The sequence below is a fragment of the Alnus glutinosa genome, chromosome 14 (assembly GCF_958979055.1).
Source record: "Alnus glutinosa chromosome 14, dhAlnGlut1.1, whole genome shotgun sequence".
Lineage (NCBI taxonomy): Eukaryota > Viridiplantae > Streptophyta > Magnoliopsida > Fagales > Betulaceae > Alnus > Alnus glutinosa.
The window spans coordinates 33516-46897 of NC_084899.1; the positions used below are offsets into that span (position 1 = coordinate 33516).

The 13382-nt window shown below is 39.3% G+C and overlaps 1 protein-coding gene across 1 annotated transcript in view; it reads right to left on the reverse strand.

Moving 5' to 3' along the window:
- LOC133857423 (alpha-aminoadipic semialdehyde synthase) overlaps positions 1-13382 on the reverse strand; it is a 32892-nt gene that overhangs the window by 7796 nt on the left and 11714 nt on the right. Inside the window, exons 12-13 of the mRNA XM_062292690.1 lie at positions 12083-12140; positions 11745-11885 (exon numbers count right to left, since the gene is read on the reverse strand). Coding sequence (XP_062148674.1) covers positions 11745-11885; positions 12083-12140 — 199 coding nt within the window. The remainder of the gene's footprint in view (positions 1-11744; positions 11886-12082; positions 12141-13382) is intronic.

Genomic DNA, 13382 nt, shown 5'->3' on the forward strand with positions numbered 1-13382 from the left:
ATAGGCCTTTGAGTATGGAGACCTAAGCTATGCTGGGGGCATCCAGAAGAGAGCTACCATATAGAATAGCTTGATATTTTAAAGATAATCAAGTAGTGAAGCACAGATACTTTTCTCTGTCATTGCCCAATAAAATTGCAAATTTATGGTAGAAGAAATTAGAAACAGGCAGCTATCTAGAGAAGTGGCATGTGAGTCAAAAGAACACTCATCTCTTTCCAAGGGTTTTGTAATGACTCAAAGAAAGCGTTAGCCACATATTCGCTATCACTTTAAAAGAGACTAGTCAAGTTACAATTAGAACTCCATATAATCGCTTATAACTCCCACATTGGGAAGATTAATTGCCCACATGAAGTGTGAAGAGTATAAAAAGAGCTCAAGGGTGCTAAGTTCCACATTACTTACTAATTATGTGAGAGTGGGCTTTATAAGCAATTATAAGGAGATCCAATTGCAGCTTAACTAATCTTTTTGGAGTGGTAGCGCAGATGTGGCTAACGCTTTCCCTGGATCGTTACAAAAATGGTATCAGATAAACCTAGTAACGCCATGTAGCACTACATGACATGGTCCTATAGAGGACGTTAGAGATTTAAGGGAGGAGATTGTAACACCCCAGTTTCACATTCGGAAGATGAATAACCCACATAGAGTGGATAGATTATAAAGGCATTTATGGGTTTTATAAGTGATTCTATGGAGCTTCAAATTGACTAGTCCTATTTTATATATAAATAATCGAAAATATCATTAAAAGTATAAAGCGCACGAAAGTATACAAGAAAAACACCTAGTTAAAAGGAGAAAAAAGAACAAAGATATCTTGAAAACTAAGCACCAAAGGAGAAACAAATGCAGATGTCCAAAGATAAAGAGTATTGAAGAAAAAAGACTTAAACTCCACCAATGTTCTCTTACAATCCTCAAAACTTCTATCATTTATTTCACTCAAAAGACACCACAAAAGGCAAGAAGGCACCCTCTTACACACAGTAACACTTCGAATGCTACCAACAGTCTACCGACAAGCAAACAAGTCAACTACTCATCTAGGCATAACCCAGGACAACATAAAGCTACTGAAAAAAACATTCCATAAGGCACAAGCAACCTCACAATGGAGAAGAAGATGGTTCACAGACTCCACATTCCTCTTACACATACAGCACCTATTGACCACAATGACATACTGCTTCCTAAGATTGTCAATGGCAAGGATCTTTCCAAGGTCCGCCGACCAAGAAAAAAAAGCCACCCTAAAAGGAACCTTAGTCCACCAAATACTCTTCCAAGGGAAAAGAATGTCATCATTACAAACAAGGACATTGTAGAATGATCTAACATCAAACAACCTTCTTTTGGAGGGGGCCCACTAAAGTTTGTCTTTACCTTCCCGTCTCACTCTAACTAAATACAACAAATTGAAGAATGAGGCAAAGACATCCACCTCCCAATTATGAGCCACTCTAGCAAAGCTTACGTTCCACGGTTCCACTGATTGGAGCCACCAAAAAGCTCCAAGAGAACCGCTACAAAATTATCCTTCATGCAAGCAATGCCATATAAATCTAGAAATGTGCCCTTAAGGCATTGTCAACACACCACAAATTATGCCAAAATATAACCTTGGAGCCATGTCCCACCTCAAATTTGGTATGATTTGGAAACTTGCCCCAACCCTCCTGATATTCTTCCATAACCCAACCCCATACGGCCCAATAGGTTCATTAAAACACCACCCACCCCACAAAATGCCAAATTTAGAGTCCACCATAGCTCTCCACCAAGCCTCTCTCCTATGCACATACCACCATAGCCATTTTCCTAAGAGAAGAGGATTGAACATCAGCAAGTTCCGAACCCCCAACCCTCCCTCAGAGATCGGAGAACAAACTTTGGACTAGCTTACCAAATGAAATTTGAACTCTTCACTTGGCCCACCTCATAAGAAATTTCAATGAAGCTTCTCCATGCGGTTTGCAACACTCACATGGAGAGGGAAGAGGGACATGAAATACGTACGAAAATTAAAAAGTGTGCTCTTAACATGGGTAACCCTACCACCCTTAGACAAGTACATCATTTTACAACTAAGCAATCGGCGCTATATCTTTTCAATAACACCGTCTCAAATAGACTTGGCCTTATAGGAGACTCCCAACGGAAGACCAAAATACTTCAAAAGCAAAGAAGAAACCCCACGACCAGCCAACCATCCAAATTATCAACATTACCCACAAGAACCAATTTCAACTTAGGTAGATTAATCTTCAAGCTGGAGACAGCTTTGAAGCATAAAAATAAAGCATGCAGATAGCGAAGGTGGTCAGGCTTGGGCCCATAGAAAAACAAAGTGTCATCCACAAACAACATGTGTGACATATTAACCACACCAGAGTGCCTAGACCCCACAAAAAAGCTTGAGAGAATACCCCCATTAACAATTGCAGAAAGCATTCTACTTAAGGCCTCCATAACAATAACAAAGAGAAAAGACGACAAAGGATCTCCCTGTCTCAAATCAAGGGAGTTATTAAAGAAACCAGACGAATTGCCATTCACCAAAACAGAAAAGTGCTCCGAAGAAATACAATGCGCTATCCAAAAACATCATTTCTCCCCAAAAACACGCCTCCTCAACAAGTAAAGTAAGAAATTCCAATTGACATGATCATAAGCCTTCTCAATATCCAGTTTGCAAAGCACTCCTAGCTTACAAGATTTGATCGTGCTATCCAGATATTCATTAGCAATGAGTACAGAATCAAGGATTTGCCTACCTCTGACAAAAGCGTTATGGGGCTTCGAAATAATCTTCTCCACTACCCTTCTCAACTTGTTGGCTGGGACTTTAGTAATAATCTTATAAACTCCACTCACAAGACTAATAGGGCAAAAGTCCTTAAGATCAATAGCCCTAGATTTCTTCAGAATGAGGGGAATGAAAGTGGAATTGAGACTTTTTTCAAACTTAATACTAGCATAAAAATCATGGAACACCCCCATAATATCTGTATTGATCACCTCCCAACGTACTTGGAAGAACACCATAGAAAAACCATCAGGGCCTGGCACCTTCTCACTGTTTATACCTTTCACCACCTCAAGGACCTTAGTCTCCTCAACGGTCTCTCTAACCAGGAAGCCTCATCCACATTAATGGAATCAAAATCAAGGCCATCCAACTTGGGACGCCAACTAAACTATTAAAAAAAACTAGCATAGAATTGTACAATGTGATCTATGATTGCCGGTTGATCAGAAGATACTGAGCCATTGACTGGCGACGACTCGATGGAGTTGTTTCTCCTATTCGAGCCGGCCACCTGATGGAAAAACTTTGTGCATTTATCACCCTCTTTTAACCCAAGAGCACTTGACTTTTGCCTCTAACTTATCTCCTCCAATAAAGTAGCTTTCTCCAATTCCTCAATGACAATGGTCTTCCTAGGTTTCTCTTCATCACCTAAGACTCTCTCTTCCTCTAAAACATCAAGAACAGGCAACTCCTCCAAAAGAGTTTTTTTTTTGGGATCCACATTACCAAACACCTGCTCATTCCAAACTCTTAAATCAGCAAGGCCTTAAGTTTACGAGCAAAAATAAAGCTACCAGTGCCTTGAAACCAATAAAAATACCACCACTACCTCACCCTGTCCACAAAACAATTGGCCTTTAGCCACATATTCTTAAACTTAAAGGATCTTTTGCCCCCTTGAATACCACCATAATCAAGAAGAATGGGGAAGTGGTCTGAGCATAATCTATGCAACCTTTTTTAAGATAAATCATAAAACTTGGCTTCCCATTCCGAAGAAACAAGAAACATATCAATTTTCGACCAAGAAGGGGACTCCCAATTATTAGACCACGTAAAAGTCCATCCTACAAAGAGGAGGTCCATGAGACCCTATTCAAAAATAAAATCAGAGATTTCCATCATAGCGGGACTAAAACGAGCTTCACCCAATCTTTCACTAGGAAAATGGGTGATGTTAAAGTCTCCCCCAATGCACCACGACAGATTCTACCAACTAAACAAGCCGACCAATTCCTCCCATAAAAGTCTTTTGTCACCATCTAAGTTAGACCCATACACCCCCCAAGAGAACCCCATCTTCGACGTTTCTAAACGAGCAGGCAACAGAAAAATCCTCCACACACTCTTCGATCTTCTCCACAATCCTCCTATCCCACATGACCAAGATACCACTGAGGCCCTTTTAGAGGCTGAGTAGCATCAATCCACATGTTAACACCTCCACAAACTACACACAACACTACTGGAAATAAGCTCCAATTTAGATTCCTGCAAACAAATAATACCAGTCTTCCACTGTCTAAACAAATTTCTGACTCTCAAGCATTTTTCACCCCCGTTCAACATTCTTACATTCCATGATAGCAACTTGGGCTTCATAAATAGCCACCTATAGCCCTCCCCTTGACTCTACCACGGCTAGCACTACCATTGTTTGCATCATAATTAATGAAGCAAGATAACCTTCTTAATTCTCTACAATATTTTTTCCCATTTTCGAGCAAGAGGTCGACACTTGATTAGAGCAGCTCACTTCAATGGCCGTAAACAAGGCCAAAAGTTCCTCTTCAAAACCCTCGTACAAAAGCCCCACATAATGGTGAATTTCCTTCACTATATGCAAGATTCAATCAGAAGGCATGGACCTTGTACAGTTCTGTTTAGCTACTGCCAGATAGGAACTCAATGGAGTGGGCTCCTCCTAAGAGAACAAGTCTACATCCATGCAAGGCTGGTTAACTAGAGAACCGCTTCTGGCCACACCTCCCCCTTTGCACCCAGTCAACTCAGCAAAATCATAACCTTTTCCCTTCTCTACCCTAGCACTGCCTCCCTGCAACACATAAGGTGAAGAGGAGAGAACAAAGTCCGGCAAAGGAACCTGCTTAACCCCTTTAGCAACCAATGCCCACTCAGAATTTGCTAGCAAAGGGCTCAAGCTAGTGGAAGGCACCTCCTCAGAAGAGAGGTTTGTCTCCAAATTGAGTGAATAATATGATGGAATTAATCATACAAATAAAAAATTAACTTGAATAATTAAGTAATGTTGTAGCCAGAAAGCAACCCTTGCAATTATGTAGAAAATTTAGTGTACTCCTTTGATGCTCCCCCTTTTAGTTTAGAATAGGATAAGATTAAAAACCAACCAAATAGGCTTTACTTCACTCATTTAAGACTATGTTCAATATATTGGTGCATGAATCATTTCACATACAGATTCAAAGTTTCTGACTGTCCAATGTTATTAGTAAGTGATTAGTTTACAAAATAATTTTTTTTCTTTTCACACAAAAATGACATATTTCCTCCTTGAACTATACAGTATTATCTCTCCTCCACCAAGGAAAGAAAAAGATCTAACAGGGTACAACTATCACCACATAAGCAGAAACTTGAGCTTAATGTGGATGCCAGAATTGCAGCGATAAATTCTACAAATTCATCATCCACTGTGCCCATTGAAAATATTTTATTTTTAAAAAATACCTATCAACTCATTTAATTCTATAGGTTAGATAATAATTATATACTACCTTTTTTCCTAAATAATACTCTGCATTTTCTTTTGTGGTTGTCCCAATATGTTTGTCTATGGAAAAAAAAAAAAAAAAAGGGTAAGAATATTTTTTTTACACTTCCCACAAAAGTCTTAGTTATATTGTACTTATCACAAAAGATATGATTTGATTTCACTTTTCAACGTAAAAGAAAAGGGTAATGTTGGAAAGTTAAAATATTGAAGCAAGTGAGAGCTTTTTTATTACTTTCCCTTCAATTTTTCCGTTAGGTGTGTCAATTGGATTGAATACCTCTCTTTGTGAGGGTTCTTCTATTATATAGAAAAGAAAACAGCAATTACAATACTGAATATCATCAATTACAGCAAATAAGAAACCAAATAAGGCAACTATAATTACAGAGTATCTACTAATATTATTAAAGCTATATATATACGGTATCAAATATTATTTGACTAACATCCCCCCTCAAATTGATGCTGGTCGATCAAGAAGCATCAATTTGCCCACAAGAAACTGATGGTGCTGTCATGTCATGGCCTTTGTGAAGACGTCAGCAATCTGGAGACTAGTAGAAAAATGAGGAAGAGATATAACATGAGTGCCCACAGCTTCCCGAATAGAATGACAGTCTACTTCAATATGCTTAGTATGCTCATGGTAAACAGGATTAGCAACAATTTGAATGGCACTAGTATTATCAGCATGAACAGGAGTAGAATCAGATTGAGAAAAACCAAACTCAGCCAGAAGCCCACGAAGCCAGATAATCTCATAACAAATGGCAGACATTGCCTGTCATTCGGATTCAATAGAGGATTTAGAAACGCGAGCTTGTTTCTTACTATTCCAAGAGATCAAAGAATCACCAAGAAACATGCACCAACCTGTGATGGACCGCCTAGTATCAGCACATCCGACCCAACCAGCATCACTATAAGCGATAAGGTGAAGCAAAGAGCCAATCGGAAAGAACAACCCACGACCAAGTGTCCCTCGAAGATATCGGATCGGATAATACGGCGAATAGCAGCTAAATGAAGATGGCGTGGAGTTTGCATAAACTGGCTAACCTGCTGAATAACTAAGGAAATATCAGGCCGAGTAATAGTCTAATAGTTCAAGCTTCCTACCAACTATCGGAACATAGTGGGATCAGCAAGAAGATCACCCTCCTCACTTCGATATTTTACATTGACCTCCATAGATGTATCCACCGAAGGAGAATCCTGAAGACCCGCTAGCCCAATCAAATCCTAGGTATATTTGTCCTGATTCAAGAATATACCTGAAGAATCCGTGTGTACTTCCAAACCCAAAAAATACTTAAAGAGGACCGAGATCTTTCATATGAAAAGAAGCCTGAAGATTCTGCTTGAGGCGGCCAATCAAGGTGGAGTCAGTGCCAGTAATGACAATATCATCCACATATACAAGTAAGAGAACGAGACTAGTCGAAGTCTTGCACAGAAACAAAGAGGAGTCATTTTTTTTTTTGATAAGTAGAGAATTTTATAAAAAGCGTAAAAGGCGTTCCTAAGCATACAGGAAGTATACAAAAAGAAAACCAAAATAGGAGAGAGATGGGAGGGAGTAAAAACACCCGAAAAACCCAAAAACAAGAGAAAACCCAGAGACCCCTAACAAAACCAGCCCACAAAACCCAGAGACTAAAACATCACATCAGAGGCCCTCTTGCTTGCTCCGGCTAGAACCAAAACCCCTGGCATCATAATTAATTGTGCACTCTAGGTTCTTCACTTCATGACACTCTTTAAACTTAGGAGTAGAGACTGGAGCCTCTAGACGATGCTCCGCATCAATTAGAGCCATGAAGTCTAAAAAGCTATTCAAGACCACCTCCCCGCGAAGAATCATCAACAAAGGTTACCCCGGGAGACTCGCCCACTTCTGAAGGAGAAGGGGTTGTGCCCCTTGGGAGAAGAAAGTCACGCCGAAGAATAGGCCGACAACCCTTGTCTTGAGCAGGCATAGACACTGTCCCGTCCTTTGTTGCTTCTAACAAGGGCTTTGTAGCAACCCCAAATGACAGCAAGGAAGAAGCCTTGGGAACACCGAAAGTTTCAAGCGCCTCCTCAAGGGCTTTGAACAAAGGAGAAGCGAAGCAAAGTAGACCTGAATTTTTCAAACCATACCCGGGGAGCCTGTTTTAAGCCATAGAGAGACCGCTTTAACTTACACACAGCGGAAGATGGGGAAGAAAATAAACCCGGAGGAGGACTCATGTAAATATCCTCTTTGAGATCACCATGAAGAAAAGCATTTTTTTACGTCCATCTAGTGAAGTGGCCAGCCTTGGGAGGCGGCAATAGAAAGAATCGTACGCACTGTAGTCATCTTTGCCACCGGAGCAAATGTCTCCTCATAGTCCACCCCATATTCTTGCCTGTTCCCAAGGGCAACTAAGCGTGCCTTATACTTGTCCAAAGTTCCATCAAAGCAGAGCTTAACCGAGAAAACCCATTTACAACCAATGGCTTTAACAGTAGAGGGGCAAGGAACTACATCCCATGTATGATTGTCCTGGAGAGCCTGGAGTTTCTCATCCATTGCCTTTTGCCAACACTCATGTTTAACATCCTCTGAAAAGCATGTAGGAATGGAAATAGACAGCAAAGTAGTATTAAAAGAAGTGTCGTAATCACCGTACCACTTAGGAGGACGTACTACCCGAGTAGATCGTCAAGGATCAAGCTTAGGAGGCATGGAAGAATTGATCGGATCTGTCTCGGATGTCATTTCAATCTCAGGAGAAGTCGTCAGAGCAGTTTCAGATGAAGGATCAGTCTCGAGAAGGGGTAAAGTTGGTCGACGTCGAGTATACACAAGTCCGGGTTTGAACTGGTCAAGAAGTGGTGGCAAATCATCAAAACAAGGTAGAATACTAATCTCAGGAAATGACTCAACATGTGTAGGAAAGAAATATTGATTCTCAAAGAAAACAACATTGCGAAATATACAAAATTTGTTAGCACAAGAATCATAGCAAACATAACCTTTGTGGGAAATACTATAACCCATAAAGGCACATTTAACAAACTAAGCAGAGAGTTTGTTACGTTCATGAAGAGGTAAATGAACAAAGCAAACACATCCAAAAGTATGCAGATTAAGATAGCTAGAATGCTGATGGTACAAACGGTAATATGGAGAATCAAAATTCAAGACCTGAGAATGCAGTCTATTAATTAAGTAAACTGCAGTGGATAATGCCTCAACCCAAAATTTAGAAGGGACAGATGATTCAAGCAATAAAGTGCGAACAACATCCAAGAGGTGTTGGTTCTTTCGTTCTACCACCCCATTTTGTTGAGGAGTATAAGGACAAGAACGCTGAGAGACAATTCCTTTGTAATGTAAGAAATCATGAAACTCGTGGGACATATATTCTCCACTAGAATCAGACTTCAATATCTTAATACATGTAGAAAAATGGTTCTCAATACATGCGACAAAGTTTTGAAAAACAAATTGGACCTCAAATTTGGCCCGAAGAAAATACACCCAAGTATACCGACTGAAATCATCTATGAATGTCACAAAATATTTATATCGAGCATGAGAAATTACAGGAGAAATGCCCCACACATCACTATGCACAATATCAAAGCATTAGCAGCACGACTACCATGAGAAGGAAACGAAAGAATCTTACTCTTACCAAGTTTGCATACAAAACAATCAAAAGACAAGTGTTTAGAAACATGTTCTTTATTGCTAATCAAACCAGAATTGAACATACGAGACAAAATAACAGAGTTAGGATGGCTCAAACGTTTGTGCCATACTTCACTCGGATTATTAACGGTCATACAAGCCAAAGATAAACGACTAGGAATAGAAAATTGCAGTGGAAAGAGACTGCCAACTTTAGGCCCCTTCGCAAGTATCTTCCCCGACACCTAATCTTGCACAAGACCACCATCACGAGAAAAATGGACATCACAGTTTTTCTCAACTAACTGTCCAACTGAAATAAGATTATTAAACAATCCAAGAGATACATAAACATCTTGGAATGAAGGATTGGTGTCCCATATTTCATTAATAGCTAAATGACTCCCATTAGCTACCTAAATTTGGGATGAACCATGATATGGACGAACATTGCACAACGCATCAGATGATTTGGTCATATGATTGGATGCAGAAGAATCAATAAGCCAAGACTTATGCAAAGTATTACCTTGAAGCCCTAATGCGAAAAATGCTGACATAGTTATCTGCTGGACCATCTCAGGGATAAGACTAGAAGATCCAGCTGCAAAAGAAGCTGAGGACATCCCTGGAGCAGAAGAAGTGTGCACTGCAGCCTGATAAGCAGTAGCATGACGATGTGGAGGCCAAGTGAGACATTCTTTGATAAAGTGGCCTTGTTTCTTACAGTAGTTGCAAACTTTATTTGCACAGTTGGCGGCAATATGACCATGCTCCTTGCAACCAAAACACTAGACCTGGTGCATATCCTTACCCTTCCCTCTCCCATAGGCTGTATAGGCAACTGGATTCAGGTTGACACCCTGCTGGAACGCAGCTTGTGTGTGAAGACGCTGCTCCTCCCGAAGTAATTCTCCAAAGCATACGTCCAAAGATGGTGAAGGATCCTGGTTCATTAAATTTGAGCGAGTAACCTCAAATTCAGGGGGCAATTTCATCATAAATTGATCTCTCTAGCTCTGCTTGTGAATAGCCTGAACAGCAGGAATAGATGCAGCAGGCACCTTTGCATAAACCACATCAAAAAATTCTCCCCATAAATTTTGAAAACCAGAAAAATACTCCTGAATGGAAAGATTGCCTTGAGTAAAACTAGCAATCTCATATTCCAACTGAAATCGACGTGCGGTATTATCCTGGTGATAAACCTTCAACAAGTACTCCCACATAGTCTTTGCAGTCTTATATGCCCGTAAATTGAGCACAATAAGGGGATCAACATACTCTAATATCCAGGACATTACACGGGCATCCTTGACCTTCTACTTGGCCAACTCCTTGGGCTCTGTAGGTTCGGGATCACTTCCATCAATCTGGCCCCACAATTCTTTCCCCGTAACAAATAAGTGAAACTGGAATTCCCAGGCAGAATAATTTTTTTCCAGTAAAACGCACCCCAAAAGAATCACTAGAAGACATGATTAAACCAAATAAAATTTAATCAAAAAAGATAAAACCTAATTCACCCGAACCGCCAAAAAGAATTTGCAGAAGACTCGGCCAAACGCAAATAGAAACCCAAACCCCCAGGTTCCACGCACCAGACCACTCTCACTGCACGAGGCTCAAGAGAAAATTCCACTTCACCACACGACTTCACCGCACCACGCAAAGCCTCAGCAAATCACAGCACCCACTATACCAACGCCGCACCCACAACACTCACCAACACCGATACCCAGAACACACGTCGCACAGAACTTCACTGTCCACGCTGATACCCAAAGCACCGACACCCACCAAGATTTCACCACACAAAACCAGCCAACCAGCAACACCGATCACCACAAAAAGCCCACCAGAAGTATTGACCCTTGCCCTGAAGTTGCCGACCACCAAAATAATTTACCCAGAAAACCCTAGAGCCCACCGACAGAAAAGACCAAAAACTTAGAACCCTAATTTAGCTCTGATACCATGTTAATTTAATTGATACCTCTCTTTGTGAGGGTTCTTCTATTATATAGAAAAGAAAACCTTAATTACAATGCTAAATATCATCAATTACAGCAAATAAGAAACCAAATAAGGCAACTATAATTACAAAGTATCTACTAATATAATTAAAGCTAAATATATACGGTATCAAATATTATTTGACTAACAAGGTGCAACTACTATTCAGAGACAGAGGGTAACAGCAAGAACTATGCTTTAATCTTCTATGCATCGATAAGAAATTACAACAACAATGGCAGATATCAGTTGTTGCTCACCTGTAGCCTATGATCTTTGGGTACACTGTTGAGATATAGCCATTCATAACATAGTTCAACCAACTTACACATGTTGCTTATACAACATTGGAATGCAATTTAAAGATTACTCAAGCTCTAAGATGTAAAAGAAAGTGAGAAAGGAATTTAAAAACATTAGGACAACTCTTCATTAACAAGGCAACAATTTTCTCTTCCAAAATTAGACTGGAGTAGAGGCCTACTTACTTCAAGTTCTGAGTATGACATGACGTTAGCACTCTGACCCACTTTACATTTAACCAAGTGGAAGGAGCCACCAGCAGCTTCAATAATATCCAAGGCCTCATTTATCAGAAATTGATCAAATAAGTGACCACTAAGAGATACCTGCCAGTAATATTCAGCAATATTGGATCAGGAGATACTATAACAACTACAAATATTAGAATGAACTAACCAATATCTAACACAGTTCACATAAACATAATATTGCGACCCAACACTAGTTTGCTGATCCCATTCCAATCTTCCACATTAAAAAGAGAACGAACAGCCAAAAATGTAAGATAAATTGAAAAACCTACCAATATATAGTATTTCTTTTTGTTAGAGGGGCAACTTTCTACATTCTCTGATATTTCTCTGCAAACCAGGAAAGAGAGCAGATCTTGACATCAGTGTGGGACAAATCAGTCATGAAAGAAACTTTGCAAAAGTTTGCTGGAAATCCAATGCATGAGCATACATTATGAAGTTGGGGTGGACTATTGTTGGACTCTAATACATTCTTATTTAGGATATATTTGAAAATCCTGTTTCCCATTGAAGTGGATGCACATAGGAGAATGATGCAATGTGAAGCTGGAATTACAATAAAATGAAAAAGAACATGTATTTTTATATCCTTGTTAAAAGTTATTTCAAACTAAGAATGCTGCAAGTTCCTATTACTTGTTTACATTTCAACATGTTTGAAGTTCCCAATTTAAGAACAATGGTATAAACATAATAAATCATCTTATCATGTTTATTTCTTCAAAAAAAAAAAAAAAGCTAGTTTCTACCATGTCAGTCCAGATGTTATTTAGGTGTAGCTAATGATAATTTCAGTTTCCTATTCTCCATACGTGCAAATCAAACCAATTGTAACGCCCCGACTTTGTAAATAAGTCATAAGTGAAAAATATCTAGATTTTTCACGTGACGCTACTACATAACATAACATTAGAGCTCTCACATCGGAAAATATGTACAAAATTTTTCTTTCTTTTTCTCTTGACACCACAAACTGATGCGGGACAAACCAGGAAATTGAGAGAGAGAGAGAGAGAGAGAGAGAGAGAGAGAGAGAGAGAAGAAGCCAAGAAAGAGAGGAGAAAGAAGCCAAAGAGAGAAGAAAGCTTGGGAAGAGAGGGGAAAGAGAGACAGAAAATCAGGGGGCAGAAGTAGACAAATCCATGTCCACAAAATTATTCATCAAAAGCTGTCGATTACAATAGAAACTTACGCTTAAATTCACTAGACTAAACCCTAACCCTAGGGCAATGCCCATTTAATAACTTGCCTAACATAATTTTATTCACTTACCCAACATAACCTAAGACACTGACATGCCTAACATCATTTTATTCACTTACCTAACATAACCTAAGACACCGACAATTTCCTTTTATTGAATTACATTATGAACCAACTCATAAAAATTAAATAAAACATAAACTAATACACCAAATTTTTTGATAAGTATAAACTAATACACCAAATTAAAATCTAAATAAAAATTAAAAATCTTGCTACCGCATTCTGCATCACAAATCATCTCAAAGAAATATACCAAAGCTTCTAACACTTATAAAAATATGAACATTATTATTACAAACTTAA